The sequence below is a fragment of the Equus caballus genome, chromosome X, assembly GCF_041296265.1.
Source record: "Equus caballus isolate H_3958 breed thoroughbred chromosome X, TB-T2T, whole genome shotgun sequence".
Taxonomy (NCBI): Eukaryota; Metazoa; Chordata; class Mammalia; order Perissodactyla; family Equidae; genus Equus; species Equus caballus.
The window spans coordinates 14,558,265-14,580,841 of NC_091715.1; the positions used below are offsets into that span (position 1 = coordinate 14,558,265).

The following is a 22,577-nucleotide window of genomic DNA, read 5'->3' on the forward strand; positions in this document are numbered from 1 at the left end:
CTTACTAGCTATTGCTTAACTCCAGGCTTGCTGACTCTAAAATTAAGACTTCTCTTTTCAATATTCCAACACATCATTTATAATCAATAGAGGGAGACCACCACAGTGGCAACTTAGATATGAAGCAGTTGTGGAATCATAAGAAACAGTATTTAAATACAACCTCTCTTGGAGTTTTATAACCATCCCGGAGGAAGCGACAGCATCCATAACGCCCCTAAGAAGATAAAGAAAAAAATGCATTTGATGAAACAGAAGAATCTTTTTGCCTTTTTATTTTGACTCAGGTCAGCCTCTCACCCCCTTTCGCATGAATCTTTTAGTGATGAAATGTGGACCCAAGTGCTCTTTGGTATCAGTACAAAAAATTATTTTTAAGTAATAAGCAAAGTAAATTCAGGTTTGATCAGTGCTTGGAAGGGAATGCCAAAACTTTCCATGAGAGTATCAGGGCTGCCAGAGGAAGGACCGAGAGTTCAGTGAATGACCATCCTTTCATTCTGATTTGCTGTACGATGCAAAGATGCAAAGGGACCCTCACTGCTTGGAGAAGCCACTGAGACAGATACTTGGACTGGACTGCTTCTAGCTGAAAGCCTGGAAAGCCAATAGGACATTCCGGACTCCTCACAGTTAGGCTCTGGATGCAAAGGAGCCTGCATCCTGCAAGGAGCAGGGCAGGGAGGTAAAGGGCGCTTCCTGTGGCTTAGGGCCCCGGCTGCTGGTTTTCCTGCTGCCGGCTCCAGGGTTCCTCTCCAGCTTCCTGGGTGTCAAGAAAGAAGGGCCGTGGCAGTGCTCTCTTAATCTGCCTCCCTAATCCCTGGATAACAGTTTTGGGTGTCCCTTCCCCAGTTTCTTAAGGGCATGGGGGCTGCTCTAGCTTTGGCTGTGGAGGCAAGTGACTCCCAGCGGCCAGCCCCATAGCGTTCTGGGAGTCCTGGCCTAGAACCTGCTCCCTTTAAACACTCCATTGCCTGCATTAACTCCCTGCCTACTTGGACAAGCTAGAGGTTCCTTTTTCTCCATTGAACTCTGACTGAGACACTTTCTTTTGGAGATATGATAGAAGACCCTTCGACTCCTTTGTTTCCAAGGGCTAAAAGCATTTTTCACTGACTCTAAGTAGGATCATCAACATGCAGAATTCGGCTTAGGGAACTTACGTTCTTTGATCATTTGACCGATAACTTCAGTTGGCTGGCGTATTTAACATTCTCAGTCTGCTGTAACGTGTCACAGATCCTGCATTTCACCTCAGAGCAGGGATTTGTTTAACCTCAACTTAACTTTGGGATTGCCAAGTTCCCAGAAATTGCGTGTAAAGTTTGAGGATATTGGGACATGTGCATTTTTTTCTGGCAGAGAGTTTATAGCTTTCAAGAGATTCTCAAAGGAGTCTGTCTGTGATCTCTAACAGGTTAAGAAGCTCTGCCTTAGAAGTACAGGGGTGGTACGAACTGGGGTGCAGAGGTGCTCGCCTGAGGTCAAGCTCAGCCACTTAGGAAGAGAACCAAAGCACCTGAGCACACGACACTTCCTTTTCTCACCTGTAGACTCAGCTTTGGATGCCTCGCTCTCTGAGTCCACTTAGAGAAACCAAGCCATTGACCTCATGGAGAACTAAGGCCTGGGTGAGCCGCTCCACGTCATCGTGTAAAAGGGGCGCTTATCACACGGCAGGAGGGCGCCAGCGTGACCAATGCTTACCTGGAGCTTGGAAATAATTTCATTTTTGGTCACATTCACAAGGTTCACATCTTCCACTGCAAAGGCCGGGAAAGAAATAATGGAAAGAAGTCCAGCATCAATCTCTTTAGAAGTCGATGCTCTTGGCAGCATGGAGAACAGAATAGACTGAAAAACAAAGAGGTGGCTTTAACCTGGGAAGCACTAATAGGTACATACAGTATCTAGAGACCATGACCTTATCTTCACAAGGGAACATGTGAGTGAGTCTGCCAACTTTGAGCAGAGTTTTGTCCTACCAACATGGCCCCTGCTGGGCCATCTCACCTACCCAGCCAATGACTCCTGTTTCTTGCAGGAGAGAAGAGGATCGAGGAGAGCACGGTACTGCCTGGAGTCCTTGCTGAGAACTGCTTTTTTTTCTTTCCTTTCTCCCCAAAGTCCCCCAGTACCTAGTTGTATATTTTAGTTGTTGGTCCTTCTAGTTGTGGCACATGGGACGCTGCCTCAGAGTGGTTTGATGAGCGGTGCCATGTCCGCGCCCAGGATCCGAACCGGAGAAACCCTGGGCTGCCAAAGCGGAGCACACGAACTTAACCACTCGGCCACAGGGCCAGCTCCAAGAACTGCTTTTCTCCCTTCCTTCCATGCCTTCTGTTGACTTTGCTGGGCCTTTAGGACATGCAGGGGAGGAACTAAGGGCTACCTGTGTCAGCACGCTAGGGTGTCCTGGCTGTGAAGATAGAGACAGAGAAGGATACACATATGGGGCTAGCACAGAGAAATGTCTAGCTTGTGTGGAATGTGACAAGTTGGACTAGGTGACCCAGAAACCACTTAAAAGAAGCAGTCAAATCCAGAAAGACTGCGTGAACACTCAGGAAAAATGGTAAACAACAGAATTAGTTCAGTCCCAGAAAGAATGGGTTTCTTAGAGGCACTGTAATATGGACTAATTATAAGGTGGTTGGATTAGGCACCGTAAACTGAAGGAAGTTGAGATTATAAGGCAAAGTTTGGGAAGAGACAGGGGCTAACACTGGGATCTAACATGTACAGACAAGGGGCTAGACCCCTGCAAACATAAGCTTATTAAATCTTCCATATGAAGAAGGAATTCAGGCACCAAGTCCAATTCATATACGAGGACTGAGACACAGAGACTCGTGCCTAAGGGCATGTAGCTAGTAGGCAACAGAAGTGGGATTCTAACCCAGGCCCAGCTGGCTACAAAGCTCAGGCAATTTCCACTAGACTACACAACTATTAAGATGCACACTAGCTTGACTCTATTAAACCATACCCCAGAAATAGCAGATTCCCCAGTAAGGACTATTTAACGGGGGAAAATGGAGTGAGCTGGAAGGGGGGATAAAGTGGGGGGAACGCTTTAGCTTCAGAATAAAGCTTCATTTCCTATAGCCAACTAACCCCCCAAGCCCAGTTCTTTAACTAGTCCCTCTTCCCTAGGCTCTCTCTGCCTGGAAACATGCACTCCCACTGGAGGCTCTCTGCCTACAAGTTTTTATGTATCTCACTCCCACAGCCCAAGCATAGCACCTGGCTCACAGTGGGCCCTCACTAAATAAGTCTGCTGATTAACCAGCAATTGGTGACCTACTGTCTGCTTAATGGAGTCCCCTAACGCGCATCAAATCACTCCTTTCTCTGACTTGTATTCATGGAGGTTCTACCACTTTGCCATTTCTCCCATCTCATCTCTCCTCCACTATTCATTCTGCCCATCCCGCCCGTCTGCCCCCAAGCGAACTACTGCTTGCTAGTCATTTGATTTGGGGGCATTATGAAATAAACACGAGAGAAAACCACCTACATGCTCAAAAAACATAAAACAGATTCTGCCTCTAGCAATACAAGGTTGCCTTGACTGTCCACTCCATATATTCAACATTGTTGTTGTGTCTATGTTTGCATATACTTTCTGGCTGACAAAGTGCCCTGACAAATTAAGTTGACTTACTCTGATCCTTATGACCACCTTATGCAGCAGGAGGGGAAGGTCCCAGTATGCCCATTTTATGGATGAGGGAACTGAAGCGCAAAGAAGCCGAGACCCCCAAACTAGCAAGGTGAGGAATCTGAACTGCGCCATGAATCTCCTTCCTACTCTCTGCAGCGAGAGAGGCTTCAGCTGTTACCTGGCAGTGTTCGACGTCATCGGGCAAGACGTGGATCACTGACTTGCGTCCTCCATGAGCTCCAAAAAGGTCCAGTTCATCAATTGCCTCAAGAGCTGCCTACAAGCACAGGTATGAATTACTTTTTCTTTCTAGTAAACATACATTCCCATATCTAGTACTTCTTTTTCATTAAGCAGGTTACATGTTTGGGAAAGCATACATGTTTTCCCAAAGGTGATGAAACACATTTTTAAAATCCAGCTACAGTGTCCTACGGTCGTGTTCTATGCTTATTTTCAGTGGATCAGAGCTTTCCTGTATGTTGCTGCTCAATGCAGGAACAAGAAAAAGAAAATAGAAAAACATTTCCCAAAATGAAATTAGTATTCCACCAAAAAATGAAGTATTAATAAGTTCATGATGCTGTGGGTGTGTGTGTGAAGGGGCACTAAATTCATGGACAGCTTTTCTTTCACCTATTTTAGAGGTTAACTTCTAATATTAGTATATCTTGCACTTTAGATAGTTAATTCTTTTAGTATTAAGTATGTTTCTGTCAGTTGACCTTAACGTACTTATTGTTGCTTTAAAAATTCTAGCTCTGGAGTCTTTACTTTGTCCAAAAATACACTTCAGTCTTGAGAAAGAGGGAGGCCTGCGAAATGTCTAGGGGGAGAGATGTAAAGTAGTGGCTGGCAGGCTCCATCTGCCCCACAGGTGTGCTTTGTTTGGCCTGAAGAACTTTTTTTAAATGATTTTGAATTGTAATACCTTTAGAGAAAGTTCCCAGTGTCCCCAATATCTTTCTATCTGGTCAGCTTCACTTCCTTATGTTACTTGCCTGACCTGACCCTGTAGACTTTTGAACTCGTGAGCCCTGCCCTACAAAGTGGTCATCTTCCTCAGCCCTCTTTATGACCCAGATAAGAAGACTGGACATCATACATCCAGAAGCTTCTGAGACAACAGCCAGAGCTTAGACCTGTGGGTGATAACAATGGATGATAAGGAGGGAGTGCACTGATCTTCACGCATATGCAGACTTCAGTGTAGGAAACCTACATTCTTTACCTACAATTTCAGTTGGCCGGGGTACATGTGCCACCTGAATTTCATACTTGCTGTTGACTTTTGAAAAGTATGCTAATCAGATTAAATCCAAATTCCTAGAGAACGAAATTAAAGCAGTAAAAACGCACAGAAAGAAGAACAAACAGGATGAGACTGTCACCTTGGCCATTCCTACAGAGCTTGCATTCAATTCTGGAATGCCTTGATTAGTCTTATCTCCACGTTCCCACATTCCATAATCCTGCAGGATAAAAAGGTAGTAATCAAAGCAGGAGAAAGAGGTATATGAGAAGTGCTATGGAAAAATGATTTCTTTATGTTATCGTAGACATAATGAAACATGAATATCTCTTCTTGAAGGCTCCCAAATTCATTTACATACTCAGACTGTGTTCTTCCTCGATTTCAGTTCATTTGACCTCTGTGCAGAATTTTGGAAGCAAATACTCAAGTGAGACAAAAATGCTCTCAATTTTCATATTCCTAAAAGTTAATTTGTAAGAAACTCTTGATTTGTAGAGAACGAAATATTTTACTTATCTTAAAATCAAATAAAATGCTGCCCCTCCCTTTAGCTAATCTCTTTGAACTTATACTAAATTGTAAGATAAAATAAAGAACTTTAAGAAATGAGTTATAAATGGTTGAAGCCAACCAAACCATTTTAAATAATTTAATACCCATTTCTAGCATTACCTATTGAGGGGAAAAAATGCTCAGCAAGTAACAGGAGCCAAAGTCAAAATGGAGGCACAGAATATCTGAACCTCCCTGCTCTTTTAAAATTGACTTGTATGAACTAGCTGAGAACACTCGGTGCACAGAGAGATTTGATACACACATACCTAGCTTTTGTAATTCACACTCTCATTTAAGAAACCCAAGCACTGGATACTGTTTTGAAATCATGCTACGTGCACTATGGAAAGATAACAACCCAATAAGAACAGGACCCGTGCCAAACTGTCAGTATTTATTACTTGATCTCCAAAGATGAACATTTTCAAAATGTGAAAATTGAGACTTAGACACACCAGAGCGACTTTACACTCTCCCCTGCCGCGCACACCCTCGAGCTGGGCTCCAGGACTCCCTCCTTGAGTACCCCTCGCCTCTGGGCCTTTCTGTGCCAACCCAGCTTCACTCCAACCCCAGAGTCAAGTGACTCACCCTCAAAAACTGCTTTGGTCAGCTCACTCCCACGCGTAAGAGTCTAAAATGACGAAGTGTTTATTCCCTAGTGGATCCCATTCAAATCTCTCTGGATGGCCACACCTCCACTATCTGGCCTGTGCCCCCTGCACGCCCACAAGCTGACCTTATTTTCTACTATTCTCCAGTACTCACTTTTACCCTAAGTCCACTCCTTCACTCTGCACTCCCTTTCCTCAAGCACCCTTCGCACCCGCAGAGCCTCTGTGACTGCTATTCCCGCACCCAAAATGTCCTTTCCCTTCCCCTCTGCTTATTTAAACCCTGCTCATCCTCCGAGGTCCAACTAAAGTCCCACCTTTTCCACAAAGACTCCTCAAGTTTCTTTAGACCATGGTTGGTCAATCTCAGCACTACTGACATTTGGGGCTGGATCATTCTTTGTTGGGGGGCTGTCCTGTGCACTGTAGGATGTTCAGCAGCATCCCTGACCTCCACTCACTGGATGCCAGTAGCACCCTCTGCAGTGTGACAACCAAAAATGTCTCCAGACATTGCCAAATGTCCCTTGGGAGGGGAAGATTGCCCCTGGTTGAGAATTGCCGCTTTAGATCTGGGGTCAGCAAACTACAGCCCTTAGACCAAATCTAGTCTGCCACCTGTTTTTGTAAGTAAGGCCTACTTGGGACACAGCCATGCTCGCATGTTCACATGTCATCTGCAGCTGCTTTCCTGCTGCAGTGGCAGAGTTGAATAGTGGCAACAGAGATTGCAGGGACTGCAAAGCTGAAAATATTTACTCTCTGGCCCTTTACAGAAAAAGTTTGCTGACCCCTGCTTTGGAGTATAGTGGCCTTTTTGTGTTGAAACCAACTCCACCCTTTCCTCATTGCCCTCACAGTCAGCTTTGCAGTTTAGTTCTCTGGAAGTACGTCAGGCTCCACTTTCCATACCAGACAGAAGCCTGGAGGGACCGGGGTTTACGCACATTTGCACACGCACACACCTGGCCTGGGGCATACACCTGGCTCCACTCCTCTACCTGTGGGCCACCGAGGGAGATCCCCATGGCACTGCAGCTCCTACCGAGGTACTGACGCTGCTGCTTGTATGCCAATTCAGGGTGGCCCATGTACGTGCCATAGGACATTTGAGGGTCTTATTGAAAGTAAGCATAACGGAGTCAAGCACAGCATGTGGTATATTCCAAAAACATAAACTCCCGGACTGCGTCCCAGGACCCAAATGTGCACTTTGTATGCAGAGATGACATAATCTTGCAGCTCGAATCTTGCTAAGCTTCTGGTCAGCCCCAAACAGCCTGGCCCTCAAAGAACTATATGATTTTTATTCTTTTGACAACTGGGACATCTGAAAAAACTACCGGGGTTGATACTTACAGCAACTTTATATGCAGCTTCTATGTAAAAAACAAGATTCTGTACAAAGGCCACCTCATCGAGGGTGAAAATAATACGTAAACCTAGTAAAGAAAAACAAAGAAGTTATGGAGTTATGTTGTGAAGCGATAGCTAGCTGCCAATTACAAATTACAAATATCACACTGGGAAATAAATCCTTTTATACCCATTTTCATCTTCCTTACTAGGGCATCAAAAATTAAGTCTGAAGTAAATCATAACAGTGAATGTCTAATGGATGGGAGGGAGGGAGGAAGGAAGAAAGGAAGGGCTCCACTTTTGTGCCTGTGCCTATGAGCAGAAAGGACTGAAAGAGGTGTAGGGCCTTCTGGTAGGTGTTGGATTTGTACAGAGAAGGTTCTAAGAAAGCAAGGATTGTGGCCCACAGCAACCAGACACTGTCCTATCCTTGAGTGAGCCAAAGGGTGGGTCCTTTTCTCCAATGGCAGATAGGGAAAGTAGAGCCCCCACCTTCAGAAGATGCCCTTCACCCTGCGGAAAGGCCAGCTCCCAGGACCTGCCAGGGGGCTGCATCAATGCGCTGAAGCAGACAGTGACCAAGAGAGCTGGATTTTTGCTGGGTCCTTGAATGTTTAGTTGGTTATGGCAAATACACATATTTTAAGTATGAATTCCTGAAGCTGGTATGGGTATGGTAAGATATGCACTCTTACATTGCTGGGGGGAGTTTAACTAGTAAACTGTTCTGGAAACAATTTGGCAATACGTAAGAATAGCCTTTGAAGGATATCTAACAGAAGGAAGCCAACAGAGATGGGGGTCAAAGTTGGTATTGCAACATTAGTAGTAATTGCAAAAAAAAAAAAAAGGAATAAAGGAATAATTCAATTAACTATGATATATCCATTGATAAAGTTACCAAAATCATATTTGTGAAGAGCTTAAACATAAAAGTGCATGTTTATAAGATCATGGGGGAAATGCTTAAGTTATAATGCTATGTAATAAAAAGACTATATTTATGCATATAACCTTAAATATGTAAAAAAAGACAGAAAAAAAAATACTTGGAGAAGGCACATCCAAATGAAAATTGGCAGTGGGATTTTTTTCTTTGTATTTTGTTAATATTTTCTAACATATCTACAGTGAGCTGATATTAACTTTCACAACCAGAAAGTATTTTTTATAAATTAGTTTATTCACAAAGCTCTTCTTACTTGCTGATTTCTGCTATTTTTAGAGTTTCACACTTACAGTCTGACATAAATAGGAAGCCTTGAACGCAGGAGCATCAGTTTACTGGACTGGTGATAAGAACTCTGGGAGACAGTAGCTAAGTGACCTAACCCCTAGGGGAGCATCGCAGCAGACTCCCTTGTGGGAGAGGCCATTTGGGTCACAGAGACGGACCAAGCCTGGACCTTTGGAGGCCTGGTGTCCAAGCCACCATGGAAGCCAACAGCTCGGGCTGCAAGAGGAACAACGCTCACCGTCTGGAAATTTTGGGCTCACTCACAGCATGAGTGCTATGGACTGACTGACCACTCTGGGCACACTGCCGAGTTCTAGAAATTATGTTATTTGAATATAATTTGGATAAAGGAGGGTGTGTCTAGAAGAGCATGACCAGGGTAGTGAGAAGAAGAGCTAAAGGGCCAGTCCTGTTAATCGTGGAGAAGAAAACTCTAAGAGAGGCATGACTGTCTGCAGATATTTGAACTGTTGAAGGCAGATTTGATCTAGGTTGCTCCAGTAACTAGGTGACAGTGACAGCAAGGAAGCGTTGGGATCAATCAGAGAGACGCTAATAGAGCTGGCTCAACAGCCTACATTCTACAAGTGCTTAGGATGCTGACTGCTGGCACATCACAGAGTCAATGCACATAATAGCATAAAGAAGCATGCTTTTTATTTACAGAAATAGCTTATTTTGAATACTGATCAATGCCTGCTCCTCCTCGCCCCTTCTGGATCGTCACTCCCTTTACAACGGGCTCAAATGGCCCTGGCTCACCAGAGGCAGTCATCTGGGCCAGGAACAGGAGGAAGAGGGAGGTGGCATCCACCTGGAGGTGGCCCCACTGGTCGTCGCCCACCACGGTGCTGCAGGTGGCGGTGTTGTACTTGGCGTGCAGGCTGTCCTTGGTACTCTGAGTGTGCTTGAACTTCTCCACTTTATCCACCTGAGGGAAAAAGCAAGCTGGCTCCACATAGCTAAGGGGTTCATGGCTGGCAGAGGCCACACCCAGGGTCACTCTCCTGGATCTAGGCCTCTCATCTGCTACCTCTGGGTGCCAGAGGGACAGAAGGCAGTGGGTGTTCACCAGTGAGCACCACACAGAGGTGCTGTGTGAGAGGATTCTTCCTGCCCATCTCCGGATATGTTCCAGCCCAGTGGGATTTTAACAAGTTCTGCAGGGGTGAGGAGTCAAGCCAAAGGGTTTCCTTGTCTGCGTATCCCCAGCACGAGCTGTGATACACAGCAGGCCCTCAATGAGAAAGAAAGGGAAAGAGAGAGAGAGAGAAGTAGGGGAGGAAGAGGACCTGTTTAAATTTCAACTTCTTGTTTCCTTACGTTGAAAGGAAAAGAGTAACTATGTCTGTGAAGACTAACAGGGCGTGTGCTGATTAAGGATGGGGATGGTATCATATTCATCTTTTTTGTGTGTGTGAGGAAGACTGGCCCTGAGCTAACGTCTGTTGCCAATCTTCTCTTTTTGCTTGAGGAAGACTGTCGCTGAGCTAACACTTGTGTCAATCTTCCTCTGTTTTATATGGGATGCCACCATAGCATGGCTTGACAAGCAGTGCTAGGTATCGCCTGGGATCCGAACCTGCCAACCCCAGGCTGCTGAAGTGGAGCGTGCAACCCTAACCACTACACCACTGGGCTGGCCCCATCATATTCATCTTCGAATCTGTGCAGATCCTAGTCCACTGTTCCGTATACAGTACATGCTCAATGCATTGTTTTATTTACCCCTCACTGAAAATACCAGTAAACAGTAATGTCAAGTTTTAAACACTCACACATGTCAACTCAAATGAAAAGAAACTCTTTAATAAACTCAACAGAATAAACAATAGTACATGGCTTTCTAGGAGTGGCTTTTAAAAACAATGTTTTCTTCCCCATTTTAAAAAAAGGGCATGTTCTCCTTTTACACAAGTAACTCTTCAAAACAGATTCTGAGAAACAGTATCCTTTGTATCTGTGATCCTATAGTATAATAAAATTATTGAAGATACTTTTAAAAGGAGAAAGTAAGCAAAACATTTTCAATTTGTCTTCATCTTGAGAAGAAAAGTTAAAAATGCTTTAAGAATGTTAGTTGTCACCATGAAAATGACAAAACGCCCACTCAGATGACCTGCAAACACATTTTTCGTTTTCCGCCTACCTGTCTCATCATGCACTGGAGAAGACCCCGCATCAGTTTCACCACGTTCTGCAGAAATAAAGTAGGATCAGTAACAAGGCTGGCTTCCCTGCTCCATGAAAACAACCTCCTCACCACGTGGCCGGTCAACCAGCACTGCCTGGAGACTTCCCTGAGAGGGCAGATCCCGAGGACACACAAGTATTCTGTTTAGATGATTTCCACCTCTCCGCTCCATCACAAAGAAAGAAAATCCTGATGAAGTGACTAATCCCAAATAAAGGCAGACGCCACCTCCCAGCTCTGAAATCCAGTGACTCCTCACTGATATTTTAGCAAAACAATTTTTATAAGCCTAGTACCCTAGAGCTTTATGTCATAATTCTTAGTAATGTATTTTTGTTATGCTAAGGATGAATTAAGTCCACTATGCCTGCCTCAAAGTATTGATGCTTTGCCAAAATAGCCATTTGTGACACCATTACTAGACTATTGAGTAAAGTTCTTACAAGATACGAGTAGCTGCCAAGGTTTCTTAATAATATGTATTGCAACCAATTATTATCATTATAAATAATAACAATAACACTATGATAATCAGACATTCTGTCTAGGCATTGTGCAAAACACTTTACCTGGATTCTCTCTAATTCTTGCAACAACCTAACGAGGTGGGCGTTATTACCCCACTTTAGAGATGAGGAACCTGATGCTGAGAGAGATGAAGCAACATTGCTCAAGTCTCCCAGCTGGCAGGGGGCAGAGCAGGGACAGAGCTCAGGCCGTCTGACTTCAGAGTCCGAGCTCTTAGTCAATACATTATGTTGCCTCCCACTTCCTTCACAATTCAGGCCCACTGAAAGACTGGTCTTAATAAGTCCTATTAAAACACTACAAAACTACGTCACAAGTGGCCGGAGAATGGGATATTCTGTAGGCCAAAGTAGCTTGGCTGAAAGAAGCTCGCACCTAGGGCCATGGGCATTTCCTCTCTTACAGAATGTACATGGTTTGCAGGGGAGGATGCAGTGAAGGGTCACAAAAGTTAACTGCCAGAGAAAAATCTGGAATGTATCACCCTTCATATCCTTCCGCCGCTAAAATCCTAAGATTCTGGAATATAATCTCACTTTATGTCATAAACTCTTTTGAGGTATAATTAACATTTCCTGGAGTGTATAGCAGGAACATTTGTCAATTGACTTTCCCTCAAATAAAGAAGTTATTTTTCATTATGAAGAAGCATGGTGGTGCCCAACTGGGGGTGACATTTCCATCCCTTGGAGGGGGTATCTGGAAATGTGGAGTTGGAGGTATTTTTATTGTCACCATGATGGGAGTGGGGGCAACTGGCATTTAGTGAGTAAGGACCAAGAACCCTAAGTGTCCTGCAATGCATGGGACAGTCTCACAATGAATAACTGTACCGCCCAAGCCCCAAATGCAATAGCATCCCTGTTGAAGATCACTGGAAGATACCGTGTTATTTTCCATAATCAAGGGAGATGTCTCCCTTAGTCATTAACCACACTCAACAAATAAAAGAAGATGGCCTGTTCATGCCTCGCTATTGTCCATCACAGAGCAGAAAATCTAATGAACTCTAACACGGATGAGAAATCACTTACAGAGGAGAGGTAGAGGGTGTGTGTGTGTGTGTGTGTGTGTGTGTACAGGCACAGCTTTACTTTGACTTTTGTCTCAAAGGAGGATGGAAGTTTGGAGGACATTGACATCAAATTATTATACTGTTAAATGATGATTCACTTACGTAATACCCATCCAAATTCTTGGAGGAGCAGTCAATGCTTGCTGTATGCCTTACCTCCAAGACTGGGTGATTTCATCACCTCACACTCAGCACGTCTAGGCAAACCCAAACTGCCCTTCTCTTGTTCCCACAGGCAGGCTTCCTCTCGTAGGCTCCCCACTGCTGTCAAGGCTGCCTGCCACTCACGCCCACTTGGGTTGCTATAAACAAGCACCGACTGGACTGTAAGAACTCTCCTTAGACCTGACGATCCACCAGCTGTGAGGGCCACGAGGACTGTGTGAGTCAAAGATAAATCCCAAAGGCTCTCATGCCAAGAGAACTACACTTTTATATATCAATGCTCCCTACCTCAATGCTATTGCTCAAAACACTCTGAAAATACCTCCTGTGCTCAGGGGCAGATGAGTTTCTTACATACTCAGTGATGGCAAATCTTTGGTTTGGTGTGTATGTTGATTTCTGATTTTGGAAAACAATAAAAGGACTTGATTGTGCTGTATGATAACATAGGCACAAAAATTGGACAACATCAATGTGGTTCAAAATTAAAAGGTGATTATAAATTAGTAAGTGTTTTGGAATGGCTCAAACTAGAAAGGCATTTTTAAGGGACATTCCAAAAATGTTTTAAGCCACGGCAATACTGTTTGGATAAATACTCTTTCAACAGGACTACTTTGAAGAATATACACTTCGGAACGTGTAGTTCTGGTGTGCTGACTCTTTAAAAATAATCATGTTAGTTTATAATGACATCTCATATACATGTATGTATAAAATTGACAGAGCATGTGTGAGAGAAATGTTAGAAACTTGGATGCTTCATTTTCTTATTCAGTGGGATTTTGGGGTTCTTTTATGGAGGGAAAATTCTCAAAGAGAAAGACAAATGAGAGCTTGAGACCATTTAAGTGCCTCCCCAAAATATTCTATAGCAGAAATTGAGGGGACACCTGCACCAGACTGTTCTGCACACTTAGCTAATTCCCTGCAGGCTTTTTAGTTCAAGGAAAAGGTGCTGAGCAGCCAAGACATGGCTGCCAGCCAGCATTACCTGCTCCAACTCGTACGCCTTGGCCTTGTCCTCATCACGGTCGGCATTCTTGCGGTAGGCCATGCCCAGACCCCACACGGCCAGGATGCTGTAGATGTTATCCCGCACCCAGGCATCCTTCTGCTCATGACTGGCAGAGAGCAGCCCTGTGACGGGATTCTATTAGAGAAGAGACACAAAATGACTCAGCAACACCCTTCACCCAGCTCCTGAGCAATGAATGCTCACCCTAAGGAGGCACAATGATGGCCAGGACAAGGAGTAAAGAGATGGGAGTTCCAGTCCTTGCTCAGCCGCCAACAGCGTGATTTGGGGCGAGAAGTGACATCACTTCTCTGGGGTTTCCTCATCTGTATAATGAGGATACTAAACTAGAAAATCTCTAAGGAACTTTCTAACTTTGAAGTTCTTGTTCTTTTGCTTTCAGACCAGATCACACTATTGTTAAGTGACAAACAGAAGAAACAGTAAACAGAAAAAGCCTGCAAGCCTTTTACAAATCTGTGCACTGTGGGCTTTAGGTCTTCTTTGGCTTTCACGTTTCCACACCAATTGGTAAAGCACTGAACCTGGGAGCAAGAGACCTGGATGTAGGGCCCCACTCCATCATTCTAGCTGTGTGTGTCCAGAGAAGGCACCTACCCTGAAAAGGAGGCACTGAGCAAGATGACATCAGGGGTCCTATTTAGCTATGATGTCACTGGTATTTAAAAGGGTGGCTGAGTCTCTAAAAAGCCAGATCTTCACACACAAAAAAGTGTACACAATGTTCATAACAGCATTATTCATAATAGCCCCAAAGTGGAAAAAACACAAATGTCCATCAATCAATGAATGGATAATCAAAATGTGGTCTATACGAACAATGAAATATTATTCAGCGATAAAAAGGAATGAAGTGCTAATATATGCTACAACATGGATGATCCTTGAAAACATGCTAACTAGAAGAAGCCAGTCACAAACGACAATATATTGTATGATTCCATTTGTTTGAAATGTCCAGAATAGGCAAATCTATAGAGGTAGAAATTAGGTTAGTGGTTGTCTAGGGCTGGGGGTAGAAGGTGCGGTGAAAGGAAATGGGGGGTGAGTGACCGTTAACAGTTTTTTTCCTTTCTGGGGTGATAAAAGTGTTGTAAAATTGATTGTGGTGATGATACACAACTCTGTGAATATACTAAAAACCATTAATTATATACTTTAAATAGATGAATTGTATGGTAAGTAAATTATATCTCAATAAAGCTATTATTTTTTTTTAAGCCACTTCTAATAAACTCGGTGCCTAGAAATAAAATGTATAAGGTAGGAAAAGACTCACATAAAGATAAAGCCTATTAATTTTTCCTGAAAATATGCAAAGAAATATGTATGTAATAAACTATATAACAATTAGAGCCTTGACAGCTTAAAAAATATATTACTCAAAAGGGTACCAAATTATTTAGAAGAGGGCTCATGAAAAAACTCTGTTGGGTCCTTTCAAAGCGATACTGCCAAGGTCATTAAGTAAAAACACACTGGCATAGTTTCAAATGGTCCCACCTAAGGAATTAAATATTTGACTTTCTCCTTTAACTAATTTATGCCCTCTTCAAAAACATCTAAAATTCAACTGATACTGCCCTCAGGGGCAACAGCATTCAGTGTATTGACATAGTTTTTTAGCCAACAACTACACATCAATGATTTTAAAGTCGATTAGAACTGAAGTCTAGGAATGGCTAAGTAAAGGTCCAAGCCCTCGTCCACTAGTGGACTATTGGAGTTCTTTTTTAAAGAATCACTTTGCACCAACAATGTATAACACAAGCATCTTTATCTGTTCTGAGGTCAGCTGGCTAACCCCAGAATAGGAAAGCATCAGGAGATCCAGAGAAAGAACTCAGCTCCTTCCCGGTGTACTCATCAACCGTGAGTCCACCGAGACAAACAGCCTTCCGATGACACAGCAGTGACTGCTTACACACAGCACTAAATGTGGTTTGGATTATGAAATGTCACTGCCCTGTTAACTGAAAGTCACCTTTAGTGACTTTTTTTTTTTACTTTTTTTGATTCTTTAGTTTGGGCTTACTGTTGAAATGGATGAGTTTATCCCCACCCAGAGCTAGACTATCTGAACCCCTTGTTCCACTATAGAGAAGCAGTCTGGGTGTTTCGGAGATCCTCACACTCAAAACTGCACACACAGCCCATGTTAAATTGGGGTGCTACCGCACTCAACAAAAGGAATATTTACTGTATGGACTGAATGTTTGTGTCTCCCCAAAATTCATATGTTGAAATCTAATTCCCAATGTGATGGTATTTGGAGGTGGGGGCCTTTAGGTCATGAGTGCAGAGCCCTAACGAAGGGGATTAGTACCCTTATTAGTGCCCAGGAGGGCTAGCTTGCTCTTTCTGCCATGCGAGGATACAAGTCAGCTGCCTGCAACCCGGAGGAGAACTCTCGCCAGAAACCGATCATGCTGGTGCCCTGATGTTGGACTTCTCAGCTCCCAGAACTTTGAGAAATACAGTTCTATTTGTTTAAGCCACCCAGTTGATGACATTTTGTTACAGCAGCCCGAGCTAAGACTTGCTTCTCTTTTTAAGTCTATAAAAAAGAACGCATTGCGTTGGAAGAAGATGTGGGAGGTTCCATTTTGATGTGATTTATAGCAGCGGAAATGACCACAGACCGGGAGATATTCCGTGATCCCCGGTCGGCTGTCTCTTCTTAGAAGGACGTTCCTGGGGTTTTGTCTTTGAGTTACTCCCCTAGTTAGAGGTGGACTGTGCTGCATCGCCTGCATTCTCACTCACTGATTTTTTTAAACCACCCAACAGGTCCATCTCTTTAGAGCTCTGGGGTCTTTTGCCTACATTAGCTATCTAAAGGGAGAGGGAACAAAAGGCCTCCATATCTGATGCCATTTTACAAGCTAAACACAAACAGGCAAATTGCAGGCAACAGGAGGAAGGTGTAGATTTGTCCAGGCTAAGCCTTTGGCTACAGATATGAAGATTTTAACCATACGCTGCTTTCCAATCTTTTAAAAATATAATTTAATTGAAGCTATACCCACACATAACTTTCGTGTACTGTATTTAAGAGCACAGGCACTGAAAACAGACTGCTTGTGTTCAAAGCTCTACCACAATCTAGCTGTGACCCTGAGCAAATTACTTCAGTGTCTCCATCTATCAAATGGAGATCAGAACAGTACCTAGACCTCATAGCGTTGTTTGTGAGGATAAATGAGTTAATTCGTATCAAGCATCTTGGATTGTGTCTGGCACAAATCAGTGCTTAATAACTGCTAACTATATTAATATCATTCACATTATTTGTTTTTCATATAGTTATTTCAGGAAATCAGATGAAGATACGTGGTTAGGGGAAGAATTTATAAGTTAGTTCAATGTAACCATCATTATTTTTATTAGGAAAAAACAAAGCCTGGGTGCCCTCTTTTATTTTTATTGTAAATACTGCTAGTGGATGTATTTATCCCATTGGTATGTTTGAGATAAAAACCCTGGCAACTCTGCATGCTCTCACCCCTAGGTCTTTGTCCTTCCCCTTCGTTAGCCCTGAATTTTGCTCACTCATATAAATCTTCTCTTTGTTTTATTTTACTAAACTGTATGTACTTCACCTGAAAAAATAAATTAATATCAGTGATAAATTCTGTAATAAGAGCCACTCGACAACTATTTCCTGAGGTGACAGGTGTGGGGTCACGAAGGAAGAGGACGGGGGGATCCCAGTGGACAGCCACTACAAGCAGAGCTATGAAGAGTCAACAGTAATGTCAACGCAGGATTAGATAGCACAGGCCTGTGCCCCTGCTGCAGGGGAAGTGACAATGACATCCTGAAACTCTAGGAGAAGAGGCTCAAGACAGATGAGCCGAACATAAATTGTGTTTCATTAGGGCAAGGGGCCAACAGCTGGGCAGTTTGTCCTTTAACTTCAGTCATTTGCTGGCCCCTCTTAGCTTCTCCACCACTTCTTCGTTTCTAATTTAGGGAAAGTGCCCTTCTTGGCTTCTGTTTATGAGAAGAAAGAGTAGGGCCCTAAGGCCTAGAATGGATTGGGCCCAGGGCTTGGCCCCTGTGCTGTGGTAACACACTGCACAAAAATCTCAGTAGCTTATAATAACAATGTTTATTTCTGGTCCATACCTCATGTCCATCCCTGGCCAGCTGTGGTTCTGCTCTGCACTACCCTCCCTCTAGGAACCAGGCTACTGAAGCAGCCTGTACCCACAACACTGCCCATCTCCCAGCAGAGAAGAAGAAACAAACAGAGAACCACGAGCTGCCTTTTAAGGCTGCTGGTTAAGAAGTGACACATATCACTTCCTCCCCCAACTTGTCAGAGAAAGCAAGACACATGGCCATTCCTGAGTTCAACAGGGTAGGGATGTGGAATCCTCTTCCAGTGATGGGAACAAATAATTGTTAACAACTATCACGTGAACAATTATTATGTGAATAATTGTGAACTGTGCTGTCATGGTGACCTCACCTGCCGGCTGTGGCGGGCTAGGACGCCCCCCGCCCCCCGGACAGCCCACCCATCACTGAATCTGAAGTGATCAGAGATAATGATGGTGATGAACCACTGGCATTTTGCTTTTTGGCTTATAAAAAAGTATTAAAATAAACTGAAATTCTTATTCTTTAGGGTAGGGGAAAGAGGGAAAAGGAATTGAGATATTAATATCAGACAAAGTAGACTTCACAGGAAAGAAAATCACCAGGGATACAGAAGGATGCTACATAATAATGAAAGGGTCAGTTCACCATGAAGACATAACAATCCTAAATGTGTATGTATCTAACCAGAGGTGAAGAGATAGACACATAGTAGCTAGAACAGAAAAGAGTCCAGAAATAGATCCACACAAATATGAGAAATTGATTTTTGACAAAGGTCTAAAGACAAGGGGAGAAACAATTGCCTTTTTAATAAATGGTCCTGGAAAAATTGGACATCCACATGCAAGAAAAGGAATCTCAATCTAAATCCCATACCTTATATAGACATTAACTCAAAATGGGCCACAGATCTAAATGTAAAATGTAAACCTATAAAACTTTTATAAGAAAATATAGATGAACAATCTTCACGACCTAGAGTTAAGCACCATCCACAGAAGAAAAATCAATAAACTGGACTTTATCAAAATTAAAAATTTTTGCTCTTTAAAAAACACTGTTAAGAGATAGAAAGACAAGCCACAGACTGGGAGAAACTATTTGCAAGTCACATTTTCAACAAAGGAATTGTACCCAGAATACACAAAGCACTCTCAAAACTCAATGGTAAGAAAATAAACAACCTAATTTAACAATTGGTAAAAAACAAAACAAAACAAAAACACTTGAACGACACTTCACCAAAGAGGATATATGAATGACAAATAAGCACATAAGAAGGTCAATATCACTAGCTATTAAGGGAATACAAATTAAAACCACTATGAGATACCACTATATACCTATTAAAATGGCTAAAATAAAAAATACTGCCAATGCTAAGTGTTACCAGGGATGCGGAACCACCAGAATCCTCATATATTGCTGGTGGAAATACAAAACGGTGCTGCCACTCTAGAAAACAGTTTGGCAGTTTCTAATAAAGTTGAACATACACTTACCCTATGACCCAGCAATCCTGCTTCTGGGTATCTACCCTAGAGAAATGAAGACCTCTACAGGCACCTTTAAAGCAGCTCAATTCATAACTGCCAAAAACTGGAAACAACTCAAATGTCCTTCAACAGGGGAAGGATAAACACACTGTGATATGTCCATATAAAGACCACTACTCACAGCAATGAAAAAGAACAAACTGTTAATATGCACAACTTGAATGAATTTCACAGGCATTAGGCTAAGTGAAAGAAGCCACCCTCAAAGGTTACATACCATATGATTCCACCTACATGACATTCTTGAAAAGACAAAACTATAGTGATGGAGAAAAAAATGTATTCTGTGATTTCCGGCACATTCTTTTTTTTAAAAAACAGCTTTATTGAGATACAATTCACATACTATACATTTTACCCATTTAAAGGGTACAATTCAATGGTTTTTGCTACAGTCACAGACTTATGTAAACATCAGCACAATCATTTTAGAATAATTTCATCACTCCAAAAAGAAACTCCATACACACTAGCAGTCACTTCCCATCTGTCCCCACGCTGAATCCCCCAGCCCTAGGCAACCACTAATCTACTTTCTATCTCTATAGATTTGCCTGTTCTGGACATTTCATATAAATGGAATCAGACAATGAATGGTCTTTTGTGATTGGCTTCTTTCACTTCGCATAACGTTTTCAAGGTCCATCAATGTTATACGTGTATCACTACTTCATCCCTTTTTTATTGCAAATAATATTCCATTGTACGGACATACCACATTTTGTATTTCCACTCATCAGTTGATGGACATTTTGGTTGTTTCCGCTTTTTGGATATTATAAATAATGCTGCTATGAACGTTCACATACAAGTTTTTGTGTGGATGTGTGTTTCCAGTTCTCTTGGGTATATACCTAGGAGTGGAATTGCTGGGTTATATGGCAACTCTGTGTATAACATTTTGAGGAACTGAAAAACTGCTTTTCAAAGCAGCTATACCATTTTACATTTCTACCAGCAATGTGTAAGGGTTCCAATTTCTCCATACCCTTGCCAAAACTTATTATTGTCTTTTTGATTGCGGCTATGAGAATGGGTGTAAAATGGTGTCTTGCTGTGGTTTTGATTTACATTTCCTTGATAGCTTAATGATATTTGGCATCTTTACATCTGCTTATTGGTCATTTGTATATCTTCTTTGGAGAAATGTCTATTCAGATCCTTTTCCAATATTTAAATAGAGCTATTTATCTTTTTAATATTGAGTTGTAAGAATTCAAGTCTCTTAACATATATATGATTTGCAAGTATTTTCTCCCATTCTGTGGCTTGTCTTTTTACTATCTTGATGGTATCATTAGCAGCACAATAGTTTTTAATTTTAATGAGGTCCAATATATCTTTTTCTTTTGTCACTTATGCTTTTGATATTGTACTAAGGAGGTTTTGTTTACCCTAAAGCCAGGAAGATTTATTCCTATGTTTTCTTCTAAGAGTTCTATAATTTTAGCTCTTACATTTAGCTTTATGGTCTATTTGGAGTTAATTTTTATGTATGGTATAAAGAAGGGGTCCAACTTCATTCTTTTGCATGTAGATATCCAAGTATCTCAGCACCATTTGTTGAAAAGAGTATTCTTTCCCCAATTAATTGTCTTGGCACCCTTGTGGAAAATCAACTGACCAAAAATGTAATGGTTTATTTCTAAACTCTCAATTCTGTTCTGTTCTGTTCCATTGATCTGTATGTCTATCCTTATGCCAGTACCACACTGTCTTCATTACTGTTAGCTTTCTGGTGAGTTTTGAAATCAGGAAGTGTGAGTCCTCCAACTTTGTTCTTCTTTTTCAAGTTTGGGCCATTCTAGGTCCCTTGCATTTCCATATCAATTTTAGGATCAGCTTGTCAATTTCTGCAAAAAAGCAGCTGGGATCTTGACAGGATTGCACTGACTCTGTTGATCAGTTTAGGCAGCAAAGCTATCTCAACTGTATGAAGTCTTCTGATCCATGAATATGGGAGATCTTTCTGGAACAATCGTAAGCATTGTTTCCACACTTTAAGTTCCCTAAGGGCAAAGTCTGTCTTTTTTGTTTACCACTCTAACACAAGGTTCCTGCCTAGTTAAGTGCTAAATAAATAAATGAACAAATATTTAATAAAGGCTATATTTTTACTGATTTATAGTCTGAAGTATCTTTTCAAAGATACTAGAAGTGTAGATACTATCTATCTAGCTATATTTGTATTATGCATACCTAATACTAGTAATTTTCCCTTTAGGAATGCTTGTTTTATTATTATGCATGTTCTTCTGTTCAATCTTTCTTCAGGAAATCCTGAAGAAGCAAGTCAGGCATGCACAGCATGAACCTTGGTAATGTTTCAAACAGGAGGTAAAGCCTCATTTTTGCTTTAAAAGCAGAAAAGTGAATAAAACAAGGAGCTGCTTCAAACACAGGAAATGGCTTATTGCTGGACTCAGAGGTGAGATGGGTGAAATAGAGAATAGTAACCTCACAGGATGGAGGTGAAGTTTAAGGAGGCAGAAGGTAGAGCAGTGAATTTCAGTGGGGGGAGAGGTACAGTGGTAGAGGATGACCAGAGAAGTTAGGGTACATGACTCCCTAAGGTGGTATGTGTGTAGTTTAAAAACACATATTCAATATTCTAATTATCTACTTGAAAAACGAAAAAAATAAAAGAGTTTCCACTACACAAGCTCAAGAAACAACACTTACACAATATTCTTGGCTGGTGGCAATACAAAGATGATTCTCAAAGCAAGCAGGGAATGGGGCAGATTTTAACAACTGAAGAGAGCAGAGATGTTGAATGGTGACATCCACTGCTCCTTAGAGGATGTGTGCATGGGAGGGGAGAGACAGGTAAGGGCTGCAAAGTGGACGCTGAGCCAATAGTGGAACAGCAGAATGCTTATGGACTTGGACAGTAAGTCAAAACAAACTAGACAGAATTCAGCAAGAATTTCTTTATTGGGCTCATGTGTTTAATAAATGTCCACTGAACTAGTTTTATTAGCCATCACTCCCACACATTTGAATTGACCCAACTCCCTTTACACATACACTCCCACCCCCAGGACCCCAAAAAATCTTTCAACAGAACCTCTTCTCTCTTTTCCAAATCACCCTCCCTCCCCAACCCCAGCAGCTCCCCTGTGACCCAGGCACATCTTGCCCCAACACTTAGGTACGAGAAACTTCAACTGTACAACACTGATTGCAAGTTTTAATAGCAACCTACCAACTACATGTGAGA

The 22,577-nt window shown here is 42.3% G+C and overlaps 1 protein-coding gene across 10 annotated transcripts in view; it reads right to left on the bottom strand.

Moving 5' to 3' along the window:
• The window catches only part of PHKA2 (phosphorylase kinase regulatory subunit alpha 2), a 75,856-nt gene that overhangs the window by 36,773 nt on the left and 16,506 nt on the right, over positions 1–22,577 (bottom strand). For all 10 annotated transcript variants that reach the window (XR_011434957.1, XM_070258029.1, XM_070258027.1 and 7 more), the window contains 8 exons: positions 13,644–13,802; positions 10,837–10,884; positions 9,450–9,618; positions 7,451–7,533; positions 5,059–5,139; positions 3,846–3,944; positions 1,708–1,854; positions 164–217 (listed from right to left, as the gene is read on the bottom strand). Coding sequence is in view for 9 of the 10 variants with exons in the window: in XM_070258029.1 (XP_070114130.1) it covers positions 164–217; positions 1,708–1,854; positions 3,846–3,944; positions 5,059–5,139; positions 7,451–7,533; positions 9,450–9,618; positions 10,837–10,884; positions 13,644–13,802 (840 nt within the window). In the remaining variant the exon portion in view is untranslated. The remainder of the gene's footprint in view (positions 1–163; positions 218–1,707; positions 1,855–3,845; positions 3,945–5,058; positions 5,140–7,450; positions 7,534–9,449; positions 9,619–10,836; positions 10,885–13,643; positions 13,803–22,577) is intronic.